Source organism: Gavia stellata, chromosome 2 (assembly GCF_030936135.1).
Source record: "Gavia stellata isolate bGavSte3 chromosome 2, bGavSte3.hap2, whole genome shotgun sequence".
In the NCBI taxonomy this organism is placed as follows: Eukaryota; Metazoa; Chordata; class Aves; order Gaviiformes; family Gaviidae; genus Gavia; species Gavia stellata.
This window is the reverse complement of record NC_082595.1, coordinates 38,639,655-38,667,620: the sequence shown is the minus strand read 5'-3', so window position 1 is coordinate 38,667,620 and position 27,966 is coordinate 38,639,655. Positions and strand designations below refer to the sequence as shown.

Genomic DNA, 27,966 nt, shown 5'->3' with positions numbered 1-27,966 from the left:
TATTTATATGGTGACACCTTAATTAAGAAAGGGTAACTGACTTCCTCCTGAACTTGTTAAAGTAGTTCAAAAATGGTAAGGCTATTTTCTTCATTTTCTTCTAACAGCATTTTAAAATCAGAAAAAGACATTTTGAAGCCTCTTTGGAAAGTTTTCACTTATAATAACCTTGCAGAGACTTTGAAAAGACTCCTTTGTGCACTAGAAAAGAAACCAATACTACATCATAATGGCAGAGGTAAGCTTAATTTTCATACAGATTGCATCAAAAAAGGCATTAAAAAGCTATTCTTGAATTAAAGAGTGCGAGGCTACACTTTTTCTTAAAATTTAAAATACAAATTGTTTTTCACACAGTTAATGATTTGCCAAGAAAGAACCTCTCTAGTCTTTTCTGAAGGAAGAACGGCTGCAAGTCCTGCATTCCCTAGAGATGCTACAGGACCTAAATCCAACTAGGGATGAAGGGAGACACTGCTTAATTGAGCAAAGGTTACAAAAAATGAGGCATAATGATGTTCATTAATATCTCTTCCAGCACCAATAATGTTATGTAACTGGATTTCATATTTCCTAGCCCACCGAAATGAAACTTTGTGTTTCTAGGTCAATGATAACCAAGCCTTGGTTGCCCTGAGAAGTTTGGAGGGCTCAACAGAGCGTAATCTTAGGCACTGAAAAGCATGGATTTCTTGCAGCTTTTGTTGTTTTTGGTTGGGTTTGTTGTTTTTTTGTTTGTTTGTTTGGTTGGTTTTTTTTGTTAATATGATATGGAACTAACCTTGTTGGAAAAAAACCCGCACTGTGCATCCCTGAGCTGTTGCCAAAGACATTCTCTTCAAAACATTTTTTCTAAAAATATATGATAACTGTTCTTTACACAAAAGTAATCTGAAAAGACAGAGATCTCAGTGTGTTAACACAAATTCCCCACCAAATGAACTACTGAAATCCTCAGAATTATAGTCATTCTGGATTTCTCCAAAAAGGTTAGTGGAACCCTGTTGTGATGGGTTTGCTACACACGTAGCACATATCCACTGAACTTGTTTTGGTGGGTCCTTTCCCCTTCTTCAGGAAAGTCATTTTTTGAATATTCAACTCTTAATTCGCATTTCACTGTACTAAGAGAGGGATCTCCTTCCTATGACTAAGCTTTCTCTCTTATCAATGACAATATTGACCAGGGCTGTTAAAGGGACAGCAATCCGTTTTTCTGTTTTTTTGTAAGACACAAACACACATACATACAGCTGTAAAATAGTTCACTGTGCCCCAATGAATTATAGAACAGTAATATGCTCAATGAAACCACTTGATCCCTACAGTTACCACTCTGAAAACACATTTGAGGCCAGACAGGCAGTAGGTGCTGTGAATCACTGATGAAACATCAGGTTATGTAGTACTGGTGTGCTCCTTACTTCACGAAAGGCACACCTAAGCACCAACCCATAGATAAGGAAAACTGGAAGCAATTTGAAACTTCCCATTTTATTCTTGACTTCATTACTTGGTTTAGAAATGCTACAGATAAGATATATTCCCATAAGAATACAACAACTTAAAAATGAATAGTTTAACAAATAATGTGTTTCCAATCATTCCTTTCAGGCCTTCAGGTATTGCTTTGTCATTGCCTAATATCAGCAGACTAGAAAGATGACAGGTTGTGATGTAGCAATCACATCACAATTACTTTGTAATTAATTTATTTTCATAGTTAGCTGAAAGTACAGAACCAGATCTAGAGCAAAATCAATTTATACCACCTCTACTGTCTCAATCACTTGAGCAGGACATGAAGTCTACTTTAATAAGGGCTTCTCCTTTACAAGTGACTAGATGGCAAAAGTGATTTCAAAATCTGACATGAGATACAAAGGCTTTAAAAAGCTCAACCTTCTAATAACTATTAGACTTTTAACATTATTGTGTGATCTAGAAACTCTGGACTGCACTTAAAACAACCCCAGAACATAAACCAAAGCCAACCACATGGAAACAATATATGCAGGAAACCCCAATATTATCCTTACTCCTCCATCTTCATAGCAGCTTCTTCTTTTTAGGAAAATCTGTTGGCTTCTATTGCTACCATAATTTTTTTTTATTATAAAGTAGCAACCTTTTACTATCTGTGAAATGCACTGAATATTCTTTTAATTAAGATGTTGTTTTAAAGACAAAAAGGTTCACCAACCGTAATGCTTTAGATATGTATGCTAAAAGAAATAATGACCTTCTGCCATTTTATGTGAAATATGTGAAAAACATCTATCATTCCTATCAGTACAACAGATTTGTTTAATGTTGAATATTGGCAGCATATACAAACTGAACGTATCTTCCTATACAGAAGAAAACAAAAGTGATTTGATGGTATCTGTGGAATTAGCATGAAAATGAATTGTCAGTAATTTTTAAGACAATTCTCCATTCTCTAAGTATATGGAATTAGAATAAACTCCACTATCTATGCAGTTCTGGGAAAAACACATCACAGATTTTTCATGAAGAACCCAGCATCAAATTCTTGAAGACACAATCTCTGAGGATTCTGTAACTGAACAGAAGTATCATGGGCATTCATGTACATCTCTGATCGACAGAAGGTGGGAAGATAAGTAACCCTCCCTTCTTGCTCCATTTTCTTTTGCCTGTCCCCTCAACCTCTGCTACTGGCTCCTGTCAGAAACAGGACAACAGCTTATATGAAACTTAGGGACAAACCAGAAACTTTATTCTAACATGTACAAGAACTGGTGTCCAGACAAAAGGGAATTGACACTAATAAATCAGCAGAGATGCAATGACATTTTAAATTGTCTTCCAAAAAACCCCCGAACAACCCCATAGGAAAACATCACTGTACAACGCAAAATAAAGCACTGCCATGAGTCTATTGCAAAGGCATTTAAAGAGATTATACTCTCTAAAAATCAGCCTTCAAGACAAGGCAATATATCATCAAAATAAGGATCCTTCCATTCCAGGTGAAACTGTTTTGTAGAGCTATCCACAGAACAGAAGTTACATTTCTTCCACAGTCTTCAAAGTTTACCTCCTTTGAAGAAAGAGGGGAAATCTGTGTCCTCAGTGCTAACTCTAATTAGCTTCAAACTGTGAAACTGTGCAGTGCATAGCATATAACAGTATAGCTTTGGACAAGTTTTACTACTCAGTTACATAAACCCCAACAAATGAGGTTATGGTGGAAACACTGTCAGAGTGTCAAATTCACATCTCTTCTCTATGGGTAGCGACTGGTATAACTTCTGCTTTTTATATCAGAAAATACTCACAGGGAAAGGTGGGGGAGGGATAAAGAACAAAAAAAAGCATTATTTTTTTATGCATCCTAAACACGCAATGCCTCCAGCCTGACACAAGACACACCAAACATCTGCTGCATATTAAATGGCTTATTACTTAATTTAGCAAAAGCACTCAAATATTCTATTGTTATAGAACATCTCGAAACACAAGGTCAAAAAAAAGTGAAAAGAATGGAAAGAATGTAAAGAAGACACTTTGTAATGAAGGCACCTGGTATTTAGATAAATTAAAGATAAAAACTGTCTCCACTAACTAACAATAAGGATTAGCACAAGGAAAAATTCTAGGAAAATAGAGTGCCAAAATAGTGTCCTAAGGCTGACCTGACTCATTATAATGTGAAAACCACATCTCCTAGCTCAAAAAACACCACCAACCCAAATAAGCCCCCTACTCTCTGGGCATGCGTAGTGAATTAAAAGAGAACTGTATCTTTAAGATGAAGTAAGGAAGGTACTAACCAATAGTTAGTTAAGGGGTGGGATCAGTAGGCATAACTAACTTTGTTAACTGTTTAAATACTTGCCATGATTTCAACCAGGTGTGCATGCTAAGAGGAGAAATCCCCCATGCACCCAGCGCTGCAATAAACCAAAGTCAGCTTTCTAAACTATCATTTGGTTTGGAGAGTTTTCTTGGTTATGATTTTCGGTAACACTATTAGCACTAGTAACCACATGTATCTGCAGTGCCTTGCACTATTTCCCTGCACCATGCAATGGTAACCATCTACCTCTTCAATATAAGAGAGAGAAATTCCTCTTTCTTTGCTTGCCAGCAACAGACAGACTTGGGTTTGTTTAGCCTGTATTATTACTGAGCACTGATGAACTGTCAGCATTATCAGGCCACAAGATCCTTCCTTCAAACTGAGATGATAATGCCATTAACAAGTTGGGTGCTGCATTGATGTTGTTAAGAGTAGTTAAACTCAGGTCACCTTTTGCTCATTTTGGGTGATTAGAATTTCCTCTGCATTACTTCAACAAACATCAATGGGACAAGTCTAGTATGTTTGGTCTCATGAGCTACTTTCCTATTAAATGGTACCTACAATAATACTGAAGAGGTCTTGAGAAAGATTTTTAGTAATTGCAGTTCAAACTCCAGACACTCAAAAGCAACTTTATGGTATGCAGCACTACGAATATTCGTTCAATATATGAAGATAGGATGCACTTTGTGAGGATGCCCATGTCTTACGTACGAGAAAGACTTCCTGTAACATCAGTGTCCTTAATGCAAGTGTACATCAGGGTACTCACTGATGAATTGCTATCAAAAAAAATGGGTTGTATTACATGATATCACCTATGAATTATAAATAATCAGAAAAGTGAGATCACTGCAAAGCGTCTCAGAGGAGCATCTCCTGTCTGACAGTTGCATAAGGGGAGGAGTATTTCCCTCTGCAGGAGGAAGCACAGGCACCAGAGCCCAGCTGAATGCTAAAGCAGCAAAATGCTAGAGACCAGTTGCAATCTGAGACTATCCCTAGTGTTCCTGTTCTGGTTTTTGGGCTCGGTTGTGTATGTATGCATACATGACAGAGGACTGCTACTGGAAATCCTTTCAGAAGCAGAAATCCTGTCAAAGCTAATTACTCCTCTTTCTTAGAAACAGTCACTTTGGTTTCTCTTCAGAAGCAAATGGTCTAGACAGACAACTGAATAATTACTGAACAGTCAACAATCTGTCCTCTACTGATGGATTTTCCCTATGCAGCAGAATACCAGAGAGTCGGGGACAGGCAGCAGAAGAGCAGCTACACCGGCTCAAAACAAAGGTCCTGTGTCACCAGAACCAGCTGCAAAAGTCATGTTAACCAAATGATGGTCAAAGTAGGGAGAAGAAAAAAAAAAAGACTCAAAATTATCAGAGCTCAACCCATTCAGTATACATATATTAATAAAAAAACCTGGGTAAAACTGCTTGAAAACTGTCAGTGTTTTGCAAATTGTGTTAAATCATCCAATTACAGGGTTGTACCCTCCTACTATCCAACTGAGTTTGTTATTTGATTTTAACTTAATCTGTTTTTTTCAGTAGAAAAAAAATTAAATTCAAATAATCCAGGTAAAGGTCTTCAAAATATCCATGGACACTAAGGAGAAATGTTTGCCTTATTCGTCCCCATCACAAGTTCTTGTAATAGCTGTTCGCATAAACCATATTCCTTGATTAAAAATAATTCTGTAAGAATGAATAATTGTTAATTTGGAGAAAAAAAGGCCCTACTGAACCTTATTGCAATTGTTGTCATTAACCACTTTTTTTGAGGACCACAAACTGGTTTTCTGTTTATGAGAAAGAAGTCATTTAATATAACTGGCACTAATTTGGGGTCAATTAGTCAGAGACACTAGCACTTAAAAGCATACTTCCATGAAGCAGGGCATACTAAAGTTAACTCAGTCCCACAAATACTTTCCCACCAAAGGCGGACACATCAGACAGATCACAAGACTTATTACTTAATGTTGACTCACTTCATGTCCTTTCTCTGCTTTGTTTCTTTTGTTTCTCCAGTATGAAAAGCTTTTTTTTTTTTTTAAGCTCTTCAGGCAAAGAATTGGAATATTTTACATGTAGTAAAATCAGCGTCTATTAAACAGGATTTCTTTTTCTTTAAAACTAAGAATTTGAGACCATAAACAATTTGTCATTAAGAAGCAAAAAAACGCATACAATCAAATTGTTACTTCTAGTCCTCAATACTTAGAAACAAGCTGTATGCCATGGCAAAGTTACCTAGTAAAGGTACGGAGAGAAATAGAAGCAATAAGTAAAATGCTGAAGGTATGAACAATAACACTGAGAACCAACACAGGGAATGTCTTAAAACCAAAAACTAGAATTGGTTTTAGTGACTGGATGCCATTAGGAGTAACAAAGAATATTCTGATATATCTGCAACAATATTTCCCAGAAATGTAAGTATCAACTTAAAGTCATTAAAAAAAAAGTGAAAACGTGCAAACAAGCAGTGCAGCAAGACACCTATACACTGGTCCTTTACCCCAGAAACCCTTAATGAAATGTGTACACCATAAGTACAGATTTTCAAAACAGTAAAGGAATTTCATTTATTTCATTCATTTATATTGTATTTAGTAGTGGGGTGCTCTAGCTTCAGTGCTTCTAACTCAGGAAAGAAGTCATTGCTTTCTTTAAAATCTCTTCATATTCATCTACAAGTATACTCAAAATGTGGTAAGCAAGTTTATTTGCTATAAATATAGATTCTTAGATCATCATCTCAGTACACAAAAGTTTTCCAGAATAGTATTAAGCAATGTGATTCACATCTGCCCTGTGTTTGTTCTTTCATTTTCTCTGCAGCGAGAAAAGTACCTTTGTTTTTACAAACCATGTGGTTTTGTTTGTTTGTTTTATATACTGTGCTGTGTTTACTACCAGCCATAACTTCACATAAGTTTACTCCACAACTTTGAATCCAGTGTTAAGGTAAATAACTACTTCTTCCTCTTCCAGTGCTGCTGCACCACCACGAAAGCATAAGTAGGAAGACATGGGTGAAAAAAGGGTTTGAATAACTGCAGCTAAGCAACTATGCTCACTGGATTAAGAATCTCTTAGCAGCCAGAAATGTCAGAAGGCACTATCTGCATGCTCATACAGAAGAGTACAAGACCATCAGAAAATCACCCCAAATGAGGCTGACCTATTGAAAATAAGTAATTTCAACCAAGCATGACTGCCTTGTAGCTTCAGACCCCTCGGTGCGTTTCTCTCTGCGCATACGCATCACCTCCTCTCTGCTCAGCTCTGTCCACTGCATCCGAACTCTGAGCCACCTCCGAGCATCACAAATACAGCATGACAGAGAAAAATGCTGATTGCTTGCACATCGCTGGTGCTGGAGAAGCTGCTACGTGGTCAGTTCCCATACTACCTGTGTGCAACCATCAAGCACCACTGCAGAAATAATTGATCTTTGCAGAATGCCAACACAAAACTAAGTGTTGAATATCAGAGAACAGTTTTCAAGGAACCTTTCATTGGGCTCCTTTCTCCAAGAAAGGCTAGTACCATCATAGCACATCACTGGGTACCTCTACCAATGCTCACAGAATAAAAACTGTAGCAGAGTTTAGGACTTTTCTTTAATAAGCAGTGTGGGTTGGGCTTGGATATTTATTATTGCAAATAGTTAATCTTTTAGCTCAGTTTCTCAGTGTAGCCCTTTGACATGGAAGATCGCATTAAGTTAGGTATGCACAACTCTACATGCATCTTTTCAGCTAGCCCCCAAGGCCTCATGTGCCAAATCCAACATTTACACCTTTCAGCTCAATCCACAAGAGCAGTGCCAAGAACCGAAGCTGTTTGTGGATGTGGGCAAGTCCCTCACACACAGAGGAGGGCAAGGGCATGATGTCTGTTGGCCAAAGGTGAAGAAAAGTACTCAGATATTTGCCTAGGGGAGAAGCTACACTTGCAGTTTCTTAAGTGAATGTTAAGCAGTGCTAACTAACAGACAGCTGTCAAACCTCTGAGAGACACCAGGAATTCAACTATGGGAAAACATGTCAAAATACACAAAGAAATAGGTTATGTATTTACCCATCCAGAATTCCAGTAAAAGAAAAAGCACATTGTTCGACTAAACCAACCTGGACCCAAACACCAGTTTAAGCTCACTTAGTGAGGATATTATGAGCATATTCATTATTCCAAGAGCAGAGGTCCACATAGGGGATTTTATCACTATATGCAACTATTCTTAGCTTTTGTTTTTCTCCCTCTTCCCTCACTTTTTAATTCATTCCAGACTTTGTTATAACTTGTAAATACAGCCTTATATTTACAAACAAGTGCATAGTTTCAACAGATTCCAGTTTGTGCCACTCAAGTAAAACTTGGGCAAAAAACCCCAAATCCTGCATGCTTTTGCAATTTCCCCTCTAGCTACCTACGTAGCACTCAGAGCAGCCTCCTTCAGCTTTCTTTTTCTTCCAACAGGCCAAAAGAGCATCACCAGGCTTTACAATGTCAAAGAAGAAAAAAAAATTAAAATAGTATTTTGTCAGCTTCACAGGAGTAGATTAGCTCCAGGCACTTTTGACAAGTAACCAAACAGTGCTTCTGTCAGCTACATTTTTTGTCTCAAGCTTGAAATCATTAGCAGTTTGGAGGTAAACTCTCTGTCAAAAGCATGACAGACTTAAATTTTAAAATATTGAAATACAACTCTCCAGTCCTTATGATGAATATACATCTCCCTTCTCTGTGTTTTAATTAGAAAAACATGTAGATTTCCATATATGCTAAAGGTGATGTTGAAAATGAATCAACAGATCAATAGTGCTCTATATAAGAAAGCTAAGCACTGCCTGTTTTAATGACTCAAGCCTACAAACTTTCTAAATCCTCACAATTAAAAGAAATATATATAATCCCAAGTTCTCATTCACTTTTATTCATTCCAAAAAGCTGGCAGGATTACTAAGCACCTAGCTCTAGAAAAGGTCTAATACACTTAGAAAATACTACTTCTCAGATACAATATTTAGGTTACAACTGTTCAGTAATAATTTTTACTCCCAGTTTAGAGGGTTCTGAGTCACTACTGCAGCAGGGGAAAAAAAAAGGTTAATCGGAGTCTACTTTTCTAGTCAGAGCCTGGGGACTTGTTTCTATATCAGGCACTGAGGCTCCTGAAAGCATCCGCAGCCAGTGTGATGGCACACACTAACCACAGTGCTGATGTCAGCGTGAAGCGTTACACAGTGTCTCTCTGCTTCAAAACTCTGTATGAAAAATCACACACAGAGAATGCACAGTGCACATCTGTCAAGACACCATCAATAATTATCTAAAAATGACACCCTGCCTTGCATTTATTTGATAATAAAAATTTTTTCACATCAGTATTCCCTCTTTTCTTTCAGAGCATCAAAATGTTTTATTTTTAGTATTTTGTTCAGTTGGAGGGTTTCTTCCCTGGTTTGAATCTAATCACTTTAAGGTAGTGAATGCTTACACAATCTTCTAGCCTATCTCCTCTGAGGCAGGTTCATCACTCAAAAAGGAGATCGAACCACAAAAGAGAAAAATGTACAAATTGCTATTACTTTAAAAAAAAAAGGAAGAAAAAAAGACTCCATATCAGGTTGATTCCAAGGTGAATTAATATAGACTGTATAAAACCTAGAGCAAGGGATAAAAAAAAGAAAAATTTTAGATGACCTGAAGTAATATTTAACTGAAATATTATGTATTTATTCCAGTAATTTCTTTAAAACTATCTCATTTAGTATTCTCTCTTCTATTACTGCTAATCCTAAATTCTTGCTGACCTGTTTCACTGACTTAATGAAAATATACCATTAAAACTAATGATTTGATTCAATCACTGAAGTCTCTGTTGATACTGAAGATTTTAATTTACACCCGAAGTGAATCACATATTTATAACAGTATGCATTTTTAGTGACTGTTTATAAAATCAAAAGCATAGTCCTTTCATTAATCAAGAGATTTTTACTTTAGATTTTAGAAGTTCTTCAAGCATGTAAGTTGCAAACCAGATGCTTCAAGGGAGAAAAAGGCTTCTGTGGGTTCTTTTATCTATTGTATTACCTATATTAGGACTTTTTGACCAAAAAATACCTAGCAATATGGAAGGAATGTAGGAAATTCACTCCAACTTCAAACACAAGGGAAAGTAAATGTATCAGAATGTTTACTTAATGATTTATGGCTTTAGTTTACTACTGTCTCTAAAGCTTATAGATACTTGTTCACAAAAACAAAATTGCCAACAACGTTATGAAACGAACAGGGAAATATCATTGGTTTATTGTGTTATGCCACCAAACATTGGCATAAATATTTTTCCTCTCCATTTACACATTCGTTTAACAAGAAAGGTCTAAAAGATGAAAAACATACTGTAAAATAAATGAATTACTAGCATCAGCAGCTATTAAGTTCTTTGAGAAGACCTTTAAAATGTTCCCTCTCACTACAGGCTATGCCTGTTCATTTAAGTAACAGCCCACATCGGCTAGAAGTTCAGCAGAACTATGCAGCTTCCTACATGTCCCCAAAATCTGTCCTGCAGAGAAACCGGGTATAGGGATACCCAAACAGCCACCACCAATCACTAGCACAATCAGTGTCAGTAGTAGTATGGTATCTCTGACAATCAAAAACTAGTTAAGGCTGATCTTCATTCACTGCAGAACCAGAAGAGGCTGCTCATGTCACAGGACTTACTGCACACATATTCTCTATTTGGCAGAGCGGGCTACAAAGCTTCACAGCCAGTTAATAGACAGTGCTTGCAATCACTTCAGAAAACAGTCACTTCGCTACTAGCTCTGACATAATGTTACATCATCATTAAACAAGATAGAAAGGACCTTCAAGAAATCTTTGGTTTTCTACAGGATGCTTTTGCAATGTCCTCACGCATTACAGGGGAGTAAATTTAAGATGAGCAGCCAGGCGTGTAAAGTACTTTGTTAGTAATAAATGGGTCACTGTGAGGACATCATTGCACTCCTTCCAGAAAGAGGCGCCTGAAAAAAACACCCAAAAGCAAAACACAAACCAAAAACCCCCAAACCCCACAAGCAAGTAACAGCCACCTCACGCAAGTAAATACTTTCTACCTAAATTACACCGTGCTCAATAGAATTCAGTAAACTGATGATTAAAACAAAGTGATCTCAGTAACTCCATGAGGAACAACTGCAGACATTGCAGGCCTATCAAGCACTGCACTATACAAAGGAATTGTACTTGCACCTTATTGATGCTCAGGGTACCCTGAGTCTTCTGATGTGGACAACCACTGATGATACTTTAAGTGATGCTAGGAAAGGCGTCATGTTACTGGCCTCACAAGATGAGGATTCAGGTTCCAAATCTGATTAAAAGAAAAAACCCAATCTTCTTTTCCCCAGAACAGCTAACCAGTCTGGATAAATCTGTAAGTAGTAACGTAAGGACTAACAGCAGCTGGAAGCGTAGGACTGGGAATCCTAAATCCAGTATGACACCTTTCTGAAGCACAACACTGAACTGACTTTGTAGGAAACGTGTGTTAGCACAAACATAACTTCCAGCAGTTTTCCTAAAAAGAAAGCTCCAAATCTTTAAGCACCATTTTAGGTTTAGACACCATTTGGCTGCTAAAGTTGAAACTGTAGAACTTCAGAACACAAAGCTGCTTCCAGCAACATTCCTAGCAGGTTCCCAGCCCCTCAGACTAACTACGCTGGATGAGAGAAATTCATTGAAACCCAGGCCAGAAGATACAGATGTACGGTAACTTTCTAGGAACACCTAATAGCTGAAGTTAAGAGTCCTTGTAAACAAAAAAAACCAAAACCAAACACCCCCACCCTGCGCTGCAAGGTTACCTTGCCCACTAAACCAATACCAACTCTTTCATTTCTTCTGCATTCTAAAAAAGCAACAAAACAAAAATGGGAAAACCAACAAAAACACGAGAAAAAAGCAGAATCCCATTCCCTCATCTATTTTGTACATACATTTCGAAGTCTGGCCTTTAATCTCAAGAATCTGCATGAAAACAGGAGTGGGTGGCTGCCATGGCAACGCAATTTTTCCAATTTATTGCTGATGTTCCTAGGGTGGATTACTGGCTGTAATAACAAGGGATTGAGGATGCAATCATTCAGGAGTTAACTGGAATAAATATTCTTCTCCCCTAAAGAGTCTGCCTGCAGCAACAAGAAGCAGGATCTAGATGAAGATATCCTTAACAGAAAATAAAACGGATTCTTCGCCAGCCCATGCCTGCAAATGCAAAGTTTCAGAAGGATTTTAAAGTGAAAGGAGCGTCTCTCTTACTACATATTTAAGAATATGGAGTGCCTCATAAACTAATGCTCCCATTCGGTTTTCTCCAAAACAATGATGCAGGGGGGACTCTGCCCTTTGAGAACACACAATGAAAGAACATAAAACTCTCTAGCACTTGCACAAAATTCATATGGAAAAATGTCAGTTATGTAAAGAGGTTCTTAAAAGATTTGGAGTAATCCCTGCAAGCTCCATTCTACACCTTGAATGATAAGTGAACAGCTTTGCTAAATACAGTATGTTTCTTCTTACTGGTCCTATTTATCAAACCAAATCACAGAGAAATCAAGGAGACCTGAGAAGGTTCTGTGGTTATACAGAAAGCATCTCAAACTGGTTTCAGAATGAGAAAGGTATGAGCAGGACAAACAGGTTTTCAGCTCTACCTGATACAGGCTATGAAAGCTCCTGAAAAAAGTATGGCAATGGCCACTGTATCATTGTGGCTCTCTCATGGTTCTCTGCAACTGGAAAAACAGATTCGCTGCTGCTGTGCTGGTGGGATTTTCCTGGCTCTCTGCATTTGGAAAAACAGACCTCAGCAAAAAAATATTTGCATTCAGAGGAATGTCCTGTCTCATTTCCTTGTACCAGTCCTTTTCTGTGATCCAGCGTGGGAGCTCATCTGTTGATGTATTGTCCTTAGGTTTCAGATAATACCCAGCATTTTTTAATGCAATTGAAACACCATCTGATCTTTAAAAAGCATACGCTAGATTGAAATCCCTGAACACTTTTCTGGGCAGTTACAGCTCAGAAAAAGTCTTGGGAGTTTCATTGGCAGGTCTCTGAAATAATTTGCTCAATATGCAGCTGCAACCAAAAAAAGGCAATAAAATGCTGAGCATCATCAGAAAGGACAAGACAAAAAGCCATTGTTTTACTACAGTTTAAAACATTGACGCAACTTCATCCTAAGTATCACATGCAATACCAGTCACTATACCTCCATAAGGATATAGTGGAGTCAGAAGAACGCAGAGAGATGAACAACAGAGGTACTTAAGGGAATACAGTAGCTGTCTTATGGGTAGAAATTAAAAATGGGTCACCAATACAGTCGTGCTCCATCACCCTCACTGACAATGCACATGGCTCACCCTTGAAGGCCAGACCACAGCCACTCATGGTCTTCCAGCTCAAGACACAGGAGTGGAAACAGATGGTCTGGTGCATCCTAGTGCATCAAGGTGTTCCAAGATTTCAGTAGTAGTAGATAGGCTACTACTAATAACGATGGAAACAGAGTGGTCTTTTGGGATGAGACAAGAAGATACCAGAGAAAGAGGCACTGGACTCATTGCAGCCTTTTAAGTGACAGAGAGAAATGCTGAACACTGTGCTGTTTCTGCAGCGTAAGCCTGATTTCTGTCACACACATTTCCCTCCACAGCAATGTCAGAACATCCTCTTAGATATTTGAGGATAACTACAAACCTTCAAGAAGAATAGGCTTTTTTCAGTGGTTTGAAAAAGACCCAGTGAGGTCTTAGAAGTTTATATAGGAGTCTTTGATTAAAACAAACGAGACACTGTATCCTCAGAAGACAGCAACATGAGATGTAGATATTGATAAACACCTACACCAAAATGATTGTGTTAAAAAGGAAACCCCATAGAAATATTTTATTTATTGTACTGAAAAAGTGCTTATCAATATTTTTTTTTCCACACTAAGACAACCTGTTTTACTCTCCATTACTGACAGAATATTTTGTTCTTTCATTATCCAGATTATTTATTATTTTAAGTACTGATCCACTGCAACTTTCCTGACTTTTCACAAGACAACTGCACTTCTGGGAACAAGCTGAAATACAGCCAGAAGCAACATTTTTTTGTCGAAGTTAAAAATACATTGCACTGACACCGTAATTTAACACTTCATTCTTTGTACCATGCTTTTGTTTAGACATCATTTTTTTCAGAGAAATAGCCCAGAAGTGATACACACCTGAATCATTCATGTAACATACAAATCAGTTTGAGTAAATCCTTAGCGAGCAATTTCTTTAAGTCAGACAGGTCCACCTGAGAACTCTCATTTAACTTCAGGCATTAACTACACACTTCCTTTCCTATAACAAAATATTCCCACCCACAATTTCCACCTCTTCCACCTAAACACACCTCAAAGAAAAAAGTCTCAGTTAAAGCTCAATGAATTGTAGCGTCCTTGTACAGTACAATTTTTTTGTACAGTACAATCTCTTTTTCACCAATAATCAACGTTCAGAATTCTCAAATATGCAGAGCACTTAAAACTTCAAGAGTCCTTAAAAAACTCCCAACCACTACAAATTTACTTAAGTAGCTCTCAAACGATTGACCAGTGGGGAGGCTATTTCTCCTCTTAATAGAACATACAGTTTTTGAAAATACATCCTTACTTTCAAGAGCCACTTCACAGCAGCATGGTATAGAATGCTCAAGCTCCTGCTTCCATCACGCCCTTGGTCCACTGGACCAAGCAGAAGGCTCTATTTATCCTCCTCTTCCAACCACAAACCGTTTAATTCTCCTTTCTCACCCTTTCACAGCTCACGTCTCAGTCAAAGTTTGTATTTCAGCAACATAGCTGACCACCTCTACACAACACAGATTTTCTGCATGCTTCATGTCTTACGTGATGATATGTGAAACAAATTATAAAAGCCCTTTCTAGACTATAATTAAAAGCGTAGACCAGGGCAGCACTGGTATTATAATACCTGTCTTTTGATTCTTACAGTTAATAATTCCTAACATGGAAGCAGATTTTAATATAGAAAATATCAAAAAAAACCCCAAATCTAGAATAATTTAAGTAGGAATTAAGAATAAGCCCATTGCCCAAAGTCAGGCAGGTATACTGAAAGAGCACAGGGAAGTTAGGGCTAGAAAAATGTGTTTTCCTCACAGACTTTTTCCTGCTGGTAAAGAGTACAATGGAATTACAGGCACCCTGAAGGGATAACAAGTAGAAAGCAGTTTCTAGTTGGCTATGCTAACACTTTTGATAAAGTGGCAATAGCTAAGTAAAACAGAAAGAAATACTTGCAACTTTCAGCATTTGATTACTTTAACAAACCAAATCTGAAACAAAATACATAGACAGCAACCCCAGAAAGTCTGAAGAGTATTGAAATATTAATGACCTATCCGTAGACATAAAATTACCAATCAAACATTCACAGGTCCTTGGCCAGATCATTCTGAGCTCAAACGAAGCTAAGTTAAGCATCTCTGTGATCCAAGACGCATGCATTATTTAGTATTAGCTAGACATTTGTTCATTTATGCAGACAGATGCCAACAGGATTTATGCGAGAGGGTACCCATTTCTGCTTAATTTGAAATGTCCTGTTCTCTCTCTGAAAGCTAAACCACAGTGATTTATATAATTTAGGAAGTCTTTGTATTTTAGCAAAAGCACACTTTCAAAAAGCTACAGTCAGGAACTCTTCCAGCAGAAAAGCGAGATACAAAGCTCTCAGCGCACCTCCAGACAAGAAGGTATCAGCATCTGCATCACCTCCTATGTATTTCCATATGCACAAAACCAGCCCACTGATTTTTCATGGTGCTTTTGTAACTTTTCTTTTTTGGCAGAGTAAGTTATCCACATAAGGGTGGTCTTCTGGGATTTTGGGGGGGCGGGGGGTGTGTTTGTTGTTGTTGTTGGTTTTGGTGGTTTTTTTTTTTTTTGCATGGTCTATGCAGCTGATCAAAATTTGCATCACACACTAAAATTCTAAATGAATATTCATAAGGAAGGCTGGGAAAGAAGAGGACAAAAGGGAAAACTTGAGCTGGTAAGGACAAGCAACACGAGCAACTGGAATGGAAAAAACACTGGCAATAAACTCTGTAAAGGCAGCTGCCTTCACTTTCTTTTCCCTATAAGCCTTTCCCTGTGTCAATACCTTTGCAGATTGAGTTTTCTATACTTCATGAGTGTGAAGGTAGCCTCAGCTGTACACTTCATACAGATGACTTTTTAACTCAGGTACTTTCAAACTTCCTCTCAGCGTCCTGAAGCATTTATGAATTTTCCAGTATTCTTGGGACTGCCACCACAGCCCGTTCTCAAAGACAAAGAAGTTTTGAGAATAATTAAAATAGGAAATTCATGCTCCCTTATGCTTCCTCTTCCCCTGCCCCCTGCAAGACACAGAGCACAACTCAACACCCAGAGAGGATGTGCTCACTGCTCAACATTTAGTATGTGATAAGACTATGAACTACTCCAGATGATGGAAGTTTGGCTGAACAACACAAAAATCAGTCCAAAATTTGTAAATACTTGCTACATCCTAAAAGATTTCTGTTAATCTGGAAAATATAGGCTAAATCTGTAGCCCTGTAGCCCTGATTCAGGTGACTAACATTGCTGTGAGTAATGTTTCTTTTTAAAGCACAGGAGAATGATTGATATTTAAAACAAAAAACAAGTTTAAAAACCAAATTGCAAACCATTTATTCCTCCTGTCCAAACAGACCTCAGTAGTACACAAACCACATCAGCTAACCCAAACTGTCACGTAATACTCTACTTATTTATCTAGCACTGCTGAAGCCAAGCACTGAGTAGGGGAGATAACAAGAGAGGAAAAGAGCAATAATATTAGTGCCATTAAGCTGAAGCAAACGAGTCATCATTTCATGTATATGAGGGGGGGGAAAGTAGGTTAATAAGGAGAATGATTATTGAATAACTAGAGGCAAAAAGCAATGCTAATATAAGAAGGATTGAGGACCCAGAAAAATAAAGGGCAGGAGACGAGACTAACATCTTACAGAGCTGAGCCATTATTTCACCAGTTATATTTTGAAGTACCAGCAAGGACAAGATCAGGTAAGCAAGCTGGAAATAAGAGCAAAGGGATCACAGAGAAGCGTAGATAAAGTGAGGTATTGAACTGCTCAATTTGCATGAGGACAACTTCAAAGCAAGCCTCAGATGTGAAACTGAAGGAAAGAGGAGAGCAGAGGGACCCAACCCTTGCTCAGGGAGGCCTGGGGAGAACCTTTTCAAGGCCAGCTGATGTGGTGCTGCAGAAGCTCAACATGGGATCATAAAAAAGCAGCTGATTAAAAGTAAATCTTACAAATAACATGACATGCTTAGAAGGTTTAACGTTTGAAAAAGTATGGGCAAAGAAACATTTAAAGAAGTATCAGGACAGCCAGTGATGAGAGGTGGAATAAAGGGAGTATCCTTGAGAGTGAGAGAAATCAAGTCATATCTGCAATATTTATCTGATACAGTCGGACCTCAAATCTCCGTTGAAAACTTTCAGTTTAACACAGGATACATATCCTAAAAGGAGCACCTTAAATACAAAGCAAGTGACACCAGCCAGCGATACCCCCACAAGGCACATAGTGACTGACAGCGTGGAATCACAAAGTTATTTTACAGAGAATCCACTGAAAAGGCAGATTTGGCATAAAGTTTTGAAAAGGAAAAATAAAAAATAATTTAAAAAAAAAAAAAATCACAGGAATAAAACTTATGCGTTCTTCAACCAAGGGCATCTTTATTCAACATCCCAACCACACCAACCAATCACTTAACTATGCTGAGAGAGCAGAAGAAGGACCTCCAATGGGTTTTGTGTTTTGTTTTGTTTTCCTCCACTTTTCATTTTCTACCTGAAAAAACACAACTTTTCAGCTTGATGTAGTTTATTAGTAAACTGTAGCTTCAGCAAGGAATGAACAGTTCCTGCTAAGAAACAGCAGTGAAACGCTGCTATAGAGAATCAAACCAATGGACAGCTGTGGTCCAGCTCCCTTCCTCTGGCAATGACTAATAAGCAACACTTCAACAGAAAGTGAAATGCCACATGCTGGTAATTCCTGTGTGGTATGGCACAGCATCATCACGTGATATATGGGAATCTCTTGATCCCTACCAAAATAACTGTTAGAAAATAATCATCCAGTCATCATTTAAGAAATATCCACAACTGAACACTGTGCTCTTGCTTGCGTAGGTGTACAAAAACCAAAGTGATGCACAGGGTCGCTTTAATTCTGTGCTGTTGCAGACCATTAATACAGCTGGTATTAAATACTGGACTGGGACGTCTATATCTAATACTCTCAGTGACATTGCAAGAATATTGCATTTTTAAAAAATGAAAGAATAATCTCTAAAAGCTCCTGAATGCACATATTAGAGTCTTAACCTCAACACATAATAAAATATCAGTTATTCTTTAAACATAAGGCCAAGGACTAAACAACCCAGAAGTGTTCTCTCCTTCACACTGCTGCAGTTCACTAGTGACCCAAATTAGCCATCCAGCATCATTGCTCCTAAATTTTTGTACTTCGGAATGATGTATAAAAACTACCATTTTTATAAATCCATTTGAGATCTTCATATGAGACACACTAGCAGTATTATTTGTTATTATCATGCATATACTATAATCTAGCATGAGACACAAACAAGCCCTTAGAAAATGACCTGTAGAGATCTACCACCTCCCACTGACCTTCAAAATATATTTGGATCTGTTCCAGCCTTTTATTGCTCTTTGGCACTAGTAATCCACCATTTGATCATTATAAAACATTCACAGCTGATGTGCCTACAAACAGAGCATGATGATTTAAGTGGATAAAAACAGGAAGACACGAACTCTCAAGAAACAAAGATCCTGAGTTTATGCTAATAGTTTTCTTTAAAAGACTAAATTAAGGAGAAACATATGCAGATTTCCTTAAGCTCTTCTATTTTGGATTTAAGTCTCAAAAGTGCTGCTCATGTCAGGCTACTTTTCTGTAGTTCCTCACAGTATTCTAAGTGAGTATTTCTATATTACTAAGTGTTTTCCCAAATTCAATTTTTGCCCTCACTAAACACCGCAGCAGAAAAGACATCAGTGTTGCGTTCGCGGAGGAGAACATAGTTGTTATGCAATTAGCTATATAAAGCTGCATTTGTTCTCTTCCCTGTTTGCACCATACAGAAGAACAAATATGATGATAAGACAGAACCAGCTTTACTAGAATGAATTTGTCTAATGGCAAAATATGTCCTAACTTGATTACTGATCAGAGTTGGTGAGACAGACTCTACATTCTACATGAATTAAGGTATGTTGTAGATTCAACAGAGTTTTTATTGTCAAAGAATACTTAGGAATCAATACCCTATTATGTACAAAACCGGAACAGAACTAGCAAAACCAGAAAGCTGGAATAGTGTGTTATAGTTACAACAGTACAAGGCATAGGTAAGTTTTAGTTCTCAGAAACAGCTTTGAGTCATCTTTGCAGTATAAATCTGCATGGGGTGGGGGGCTGCTATTACTGGTGAATTTAGTAACATGTAGAAAGTCATTTACATAGTTTTACTGAATTTACTTTCGACATTGTTTTCACAATCCTTGTTCATTTCTTACTTTTGTACGCCTTCCTTAACTTCAGAGTAAAATAGCAGTTCTACCTGGTAGGAATCCAAATCATCAGAAAACATAAAAAAAAGTGTCTGGACTGAACACATGTATCAGAAATCCTTTAGATGAAATTTTATAGAGAGTATCTCAGTTGTGCTTTACTGGGCAAGGTGGGGACACAAAAGGGGTAGAGACCTGAGCTTTTTTCTAGAAATCAGTCACTAGGAAGCGTTCATCATTTCTCCTGTACTCAAATTTTCTTCATTCTATTCTTCACAGTATAGCATATTTATTTATAAAACTTAAGCAACTTACTTTGCAGTGATCATACTGTTGCTGTAAGGTTGGAACATCCCCTCCAATGGGCATTTGCTTTTTTAGTTCTTCATCTTTTGCATTCAGCCATTTGATTATCTCTTCCAGGGATGTCAGCAATCTGTTCCATTTCTCTGCACTGGCCTCCAAGTGAGCCCTGTGAAACAACATTAAAGGATCTTTAAAGCCCTGAATAGCAAAACCAGCATGGGAATGCAATAAATAAATAAAACTGCTCCATCATTAAGATAGGAATGTTTCAAGTGTTTAGCTGCAAAGCAACTTGGTGTGAAAAAAACCTTTAATTCAAAACTATTTGCACAGCAAATCAAAATAAGCAGAGGAAAAATGGTGGAACACAGACAAATATGTACCTGATGCTTTAACTTATCTAAAACCTTGAACACTGCACGTCTAAGCCACACAAAGAAATGCTGTGTTTTGTTGTGACTCCACCACTGCAGCGCACGAAGTACAAGTGTCATTTTACAAGCTAAAGCACTGCAAAACTGAGGTCTTTTCACACCAGGACCGTGATTCTCCAGCAGCAAAAGCAGCAAGTTCTCCCAGCAATGATCAACAGTAAATGGCCGGTGCTGCTGAAAATATCAGTGACACAGATTATTTAATGTCATCTTTACTTGATGGTGAGTTACTAGAGAATTAATACAGTGCATCTGTCCCTCAGTTTAATTGACAAACCCCACCAGAAACCAAAATTCCCTTTTCTAACATTTTCAAAAATACCTTGAGTTGATGGCTTCTCCCTGCAATGCCTACACACCTGCAGGGAAATCTTGGACAGGGACCAGCTACCCTTCTTTTACTGCAGTTGTTCTATGTTATGGGTTCATTTGAGACCAGCATGTACTTAGTTTATACCAGTAAACAATTTCTTTCTCCTCACAGGTGATGGAGTAGAGCTAAGTCCTCTTCAGTGTAGCCTGACATCAGCTCTGCACCTTCCTGCTCCACTTCTCACAGATGAGTGAACTGAACTTTACCATCGTTTCCTACATTTTCCCTTTCCTATTTTGCACATGGTTTTTTATCTTTTTTCTGATTCACTGTAACTCCCATCTTGAAACTTTCACCTGGCTTCTCTTGCATTATCATCTCAAATGGCATTCGAGTGAATAGTTGGATTGAAGGGTCATGTGCTGCAAGGTTAATTTCAAGGCAAGCTTAGGTTTGGGTATGCTCGGATGTCCCAGCAGTACTAGGATAGAAGAACCAAAAAAGCAGTCAGTAAGAGTGTATGAGGAGAAGAAGAGACAACGAAAAAAAAAAATCATATTTCTGAAAACGATAAACTAACTACCTTTAGGAAGAGGAACCTATTCTCCTTCACTCCATTCAAAAAAGTGCTTAGGTAACTACTTGGGAAAAATGAAGTACTTGCTAGAAGCGACATTTTACTGCCTACAGTTTTGTGCATCACAGTTTCTATTGTCTCATGTTGCTCTCACTGATACCTTTCTCCCAACACTGAATTCAAGCCAGCTGCTCATAGCCTAGGCCTGAACAGCTGAGCCAGCATCCTGCCCTGCAGTGAATTACAAGCGAGCTATTGCATTTGCGGTTATATGCGTACCAGGGAAGAGTGTCCTGCTGGCCTTGGTTTGCAGACCAGCAGCTTCTGAGTGAAACGTACTGTCTTAGCTCTCCTGCCCTCTTTTCAGTTCTTTAATACTCACTAACCTGAACTACTTTCAAGGCAACCAACTTGTTCTTCCCATACGGACGGTATTAGCTCTACAGCAAGTTAGTGCACAACTAAATTCACAGCTGGAGCATTCACCATAGTTGGCCCCTGAAGCCCCCAGCCACGCACAGGGCCACACGCCCAACAACACAGGGTGGTCCATGTACAACGTGGACCTTCTCTTCTCCTTTTCACAACTAGCTTGACATCCCATCAAAAATGCCCTCAAAAATAACAAACTGCAAAGCATTGCACATATGTTACCCTCAGGTGCTAGGTACTCAGAACCAGTCTTCCTTTCTGGAAGCGAAAACAGAATTATACTCGCTATTAATCAGGCAGAGGAGAGACACTGCCCTCTCATCTAAGCCAAGGTAGCCCACATTTGAATTTACAGTTTTGCTGTTAGACCCACAGATTATTACAAAAATAAAGCATCTTTATGAATTTCTAGAAGTAACCACAATTAAAATGTTCAGATCTATAGCTTTTTGTGTCACTTTGATAGTGAAATCTCTATTCATCGTGACTTATTACTGTATCTAGCACATTTAAGCAGCTCTCACCTCTAAAAACTGGCACTCTCTGAGGCTTCAGGATTCCGCTCTAATTATTTAGTGGAATCCTTGTATACAAAATAAATTGGAATCTTGTAAGAGAAAAAAAAAACCCTGCAACTAGTTAAAGGACAATTTAAGGGTGACTGTTAATTTAACATACAGTGCAATAATATTAATAGTGAAAAAACTAATTTGATATTAATGTGAATGATGTGGCATATGATACTAGATTAAATGCATTGTAATTTACCACTAATGAGTACCCAGTGTGTCTGCCAGATTAATGACAGTAGCAAAATATCACTAGCACATGATTTCGAAGTCCAGTGCAAGCTAAACTTGTGGAGGCGGAGCAGTAAAGGGTGGGGAGGAAATGGACTACACTAACAGAGATCTTAAAATTCTTCTCTGAATACAAAGTGAGCTAACCTCTCTCTTGAAAGGTCAAAAGGCACTAAGGGAGAAAAAAAAAACACACAGGGAAAACATATCACATCAGCCTGCATTCTTCCTGAATGTTACCCTTCTAATCTTATCAGAAGCAATACTGAAAATAAAAGCAAGATGCAGCAACAGCAACAGCATTCAATTCTCAAGGGGAGCAGACACACATGCATTCAGTAAACACCATTCAAAGCAAATGCTGCACAGGAGCAAGTGAACCAAGATACACTCCAATTTGCATTTCAGTGTAAAGTTTTAGTATCATGTTTCAATTTGCCACACAGACATTATCAAAGAGAGTTGATAAACTATGTTGAAGTTCTGAAATGTTTCTTGGGCTTCTTTGCTTTCAAAGACAGGATTTCTGGCCTTTGTTTTGAAACTGGTACTTCTACCAATATGCAACCTGCAAACCAAGCTTCAGGTGTTTGTGCTCATGTGACAAATGAATTGGCAATCTCCAGGGATTTGCCAAGTCAAGTGGTGGCTTAAGAATCTGCTCTGATAAAAATACAGGTCAGTTACAGATGATTGTTCAGGTTTGAGCACTGGTTGGAACAATATTCCCCAGCATCAACCACCTGGTATTCAGCAGCACTCCTAAGGGAATCCTGAATCAGACTGAAAAACACAGATGCTCCCATCCTGCTGACCAGGTTGAGAGCACCCCCCGCTCCACCCAGGCTGAATAAAATCATCCTGAAGAGCAGGAACTCTGACATAACTCCCCTTCTGTTGACCCTGAGAGGCTCTCTTCACAGCTGGAGACCTCCTCAGCTTTTGCTTCTGCTATGGAAGTAACGCTTTCCCTGCTGAGCGACAAGGGAACACATGGAAAAAAAAGATTGGTGGGTGGTCTAAATATAGAGACTCCTTCTCTGTTTCTCCCACTTTTACCTCTACCCTCCCCCAAATGCTAACACCCTTGCATCTCCTGCCCCACGAGGAAAGAATCTCTCCTAAACATTGGGCTTTAAAAGGCAGACCCACATAAATCTGCAGCTTTGTTTTCTTCCTGGGAATAAGATAATAAAAAGAAAAAAAAAGAAAGAAGAGTGAATAAGTCTACAAGTAATTTCAAGGAGAAGTATAGTCCTCTCAGGTGGTGTCATAGTCACTACAAGTACAGGTTTGAATAGTTTCCATGCATTCAAAAATATGTCACAAGAGTGCTGCTTTTCCAGTTCGAAACTCCCTTTAGTTACAGTAGCAAGGAAGTAAAGCCAACACAGTGACTAGCACCATCAGCTCTGAGGACTGAAACGATGAAGAAAAACCTCATACTATCCCTAAGGGAGAACAGTACTTTCAGCAACTAAACAAAAAACCAACATAATCAGAATGTAAACCTAGCTGAAAATATTCTAAAACACTTAGAGAAACCTTAATTTAGAAGCACTATCCCAAGCTAAACAAAACAATCAGATTTTTTCAGTCATCAGTCTTAGCATCTAACAGGGCTGTAATGCTGTTCTCACAAGATTCACCCATACAGTTTTGCTTTCCAGTTCATCCTTGAAATAAGGTACACCACGAGAGCAAAAGTTGAAGACAAACAGCTACATCAACACACTGACTTCACATTAGTTCTATGCTTTGTCATTTCCCTGGGAAGGCTTTCATGAGTTAAAAACCCTTGCATGAGTTAAAAAAGTGAACTGCAATCAAAGAACAGGGCAAAATACACGAACTCAGAAATGCTACGCTCCTTTCAGTGGTGACTGAGATTTGAGAGGTTAATTTACTTCTCTCACATTTGCTCCAGTATTCTCTTCCCTGCCTATCTTATACTTGTAGCTCAGTGACATGTGGCTCTGCAGCATTGCAGGTACCAGCAGGGTAACACAAACATTGCAAACAATGCTGCCCAGTGCCATATCTACACAGAAGTGAAAAGATGGGTCCATATTTAGAAAAGCGGGTATTCCCACTTTTTTGAGCATTCACTGCACAATCGCTGTCTTTGTATTACTGCCTTGGAACTCACAGCTGGTTAGTGTAAATGGCTTGAAGACCCGTTTTTTGGCCATCAATTTCTTCTGAATTGTGATCAACCCCAGGAAAGGCCAAGCAACTGAATTGTTCATGCTAAAACTCCACAGATGCTAAGTTATTATCTTATGAGCTTGTTTTTGTCTTTCTCTCATGTTGACTTATTTGTGAGTAGAGCTCATAATAGCCCAAGTTTAATAGCTCTTGGATTAAACTACTTGTGTGGTGGGGCCAGTCTCTGCAAGCCCCCACACCGAGCTGCTTGGCTCCTCTGGTTCAAGCTCTGCCTGTGGGCTTTCATGGAGCTGATTTATCTGTTTCACTTAACTGTTTAGCATGTCAGTGATGGGATAAGTGGAGACAAAAAGTAAATGTCACATTTTCCTCTCTATCTCACTCTTTCAAACTCTTGTGCCTGAATTCCAAGCTCAACTCACTTTTCTGGCCTTTGGAACATTCATATGAATGCTTCACATTGTTCTGTTCTACTAAAAAACCAGTTTCCTTTAATCAAGAAGCAAGCAGTTGCAATTAAAAGCTCTAGAAATTCTTTTCTATGTAATTCATTTTAATGTGGAATTTTATTCACTTTAATGAATATGGTAATATCTACTTCCAAAATGACATCACAAAGATTTTAACAATGACTACACTTGGACAGTCAGTGAGCTTGGCTCTGGTTGGGTCAAAAAAATGTAAAATGCATTCCTTGATTAATATGTATCTTAAAACATTTCTTAATTGAATAGCAGCAATAAAAAAAAAATTTTACTACCAGTATGGTAGTGGACCAAGACACTTAAGATGCAAGTCCTATCGAGTTATTAATTCCAGTTGTAGAAACAAAACCAACAACAAAACCCTGATTTCTCCTCACAGTAATCGTAAATACACAGAATTACTTCATTGGCATTGCTATCGATTTACAATAAGGAAAGATTCAACATACTTTCTGGAAAATTTAGTACAGATGGGCAAGTTACAACTGCACAGCTCTGGAGAGAGAAGAGCAAGTAGTTAAGCCTGCATGGTGAGCAAGTGCATCAAGCTTTTATATTTGTGCTCAGGGTCCTTTACAAAAGAAAATGGAGATTTCATTTTAATGCTGTGGTCATATTTCTCAAGCCTTTTAGAAGACAGCAACTGTACCCCATTCATGCCTTGATGCTTTCATTACTTACCTTATGTTAGCCGACTTTGCCCTCAGGTCATTCCAGCGCTGGTTCATGTCATCAAGCCGGTGCTGGAGCAGGGCAGCTTCCTCAGAGTTTCCCAAGGCTTTCACCATCTTCTGTCTGTTTCCATCAATGCTTTTAAAGATGTCATTGTGGGCATCAATCTCAGCTTGGATGTCCTGAAATATCAGCAAGAAAGGTCCAAGCATCTTAGTTCTCTGAATAAAGGAAGGGAGAGCTTATTCTCATTAGTACTGCTAAGCACTAGGACAGAGCACATAGTCTGACTTTCTTGGGTGACTCTGAAAAGAGATGCAGAGGGGAAAACCTGCAACCATATTAACATCATTATAAAAGGTCTAGCTTTCTTAAGTGTGAGAAAAGGAGTTTGAATGTCATCCTTGACTGTGAAACAGGACTTAAAACCGCTAAGTTCTCTGCGTGTTTTTGTAGCACTGAAGGTTGACTAATTGTCTACTGTTCTCCCACGCATTTCACACAGCGCAGCATTTGCAAATGCACTAGAAATCATATCCTGCTCAGAAATTACACAGATTCAGCCTCCTCTTGGAAATAAAACATTGCAGAAACCTTACACAGGCCAGTGAAATTCAAACTCTATGTAGTGCTTTAGGTCATATGCAATGAAAGCTTTTAACTAAAACTTATGTCCTTACAGTGCAGATAACGGACTACAGCTACCACAAGTCCATTTTTACAATTAAACTACTGTACACCATGGCCTACAATATATGGACAGGTAGACATAAAACAGCAGGATGTATTATAATCTGAATTTCATAGTAAATACTGAAAAGAAAAAGAAGTGCTTGTGATTTCAATTCAGCTTACTCATTTCTCCTCCCCTTAGAAATTAAACATATTTTATTCTCTGATATACCATCTGCCTCAAGAAACACATTACAGGTGTTGTCTTCATCTAACCAAGCACGGTATTATTTTTAAAACACATTTTAAGAGCAAACAAAACTTCCTGCATCACTGCCAATGCTTTCTAGCATCCGCACATCTATGTATACTCTAATAGAGCAACGTAAATATGTGGAGAGCCAGGAGGTGCACTGGCTGTCTCAATAGTATTAATCAGCAAAGATTGTGACAGGAACTTGATGCAGATGTAAACAAACTTCTTTTGCTAAGGAAAAAACTCAAGTGACTGAAATCCATTAAAGGTTTTTATTCTTCCAGACAACTCACTAATCTCCATCTGTTCCCAGGAGCAGGAAAGGAGGGGGCTCTTGTATCTCCCCATCCTCAAGATGTAGTCCTGCATCTTAGAATGGCTGCTTGCACATCTACAATCAATAGTTGGAAAGAGTGGAAAAGTAGCTATGAATTTGAGACAGCATGAAAGCTTTCCTCAGTTAGGGAAGAAAGCAAAAAGAAGTAAGGATACAGCTGGAGAAGTGGGGGGACGAGAGACAGAGAGGGAAAGTGGGGGTGAGGGGTTAGAGAGAGGGAGGGAGGCATCAGTGAAGCTCTGGCTCTCCAGCTGAGCTACTATGTGACTTTGGACAACTTACTGGGCTCCCATCTTGTCCTAAGAGTTCTGTAATTGATAGCAATTGGTAGTAATCTCCTTTACTTACTGTGTTATCGTAATCTTTCAATTCTTATGAGATTTGTGAACATGTTGTGGTTGCCCTCCCTTAGAATTTCTTATTTCAAAGTGGGAAGAAGAACTCTATCCATTCTGTACACATCCCAATTATGTTCATCCTGATCTATTATTTCTCTTTCTCCTGCCTGTTTGTTGGTCATCGATTCCCCATATTCTTCTCCATTGTCCTCTATGTGGCAAAAAGGGATGAAAAAAGTTGATTATCCCCGCTCAGGCCCCCAACTTCAATTTTTCAGTACTTTAAAAGCAATTATAAACACTTCCCTATTATCACATGGAAGCTCCCATATCCAGATTCACAGCGTTAACACACTGGAGGATGCAGGAGAAGAGGGGAAAAAAAATTCTGTTGCTTTCGCAACATAAAGAGGTGGACACAACTGTGAAACACCATCGTTCTTAGCCCAAAGCAAAGGGGATCTGGGCCAGAGCACTACCCCAGTGCATGCAAAACAAAGCAAAGAAAAAACAAAAGAAACAAAGAAGAAAAAAAAAAAAGAAACCTAAAGAAATACACTGCAAAAAGAGAAGGACTTCG

General features: G+C 38.4%; 1 protein-coding gene across 1 annotated transcript in view; it reads right to left on the bottom strand.

Annotated features, from left to right (window-relative positions):
• The window catches only part of UTRN (utrophin), a 359,477-nt gene that overhangs the window by 108,776 nt on the left and 222,735 nt on the right, over positions 1–27,966 (bottom strand). The window contains exons 52-53 of the mRNA XM_059833258.1: positions 25,793–25,965; positions 19,911–20,067 (exon numbers count right to left, since the gene is read on the bottom strand). Of these exons, the coding sequence (XP_059689241.1) occupies positions 19,911–20,067; positions 25,793–25,965 (330 nt within the window). The remainder of the gene's footprint in view (positions 1–19,910; positions 20,068–25,792; positions 25,966–27,966) is intronic.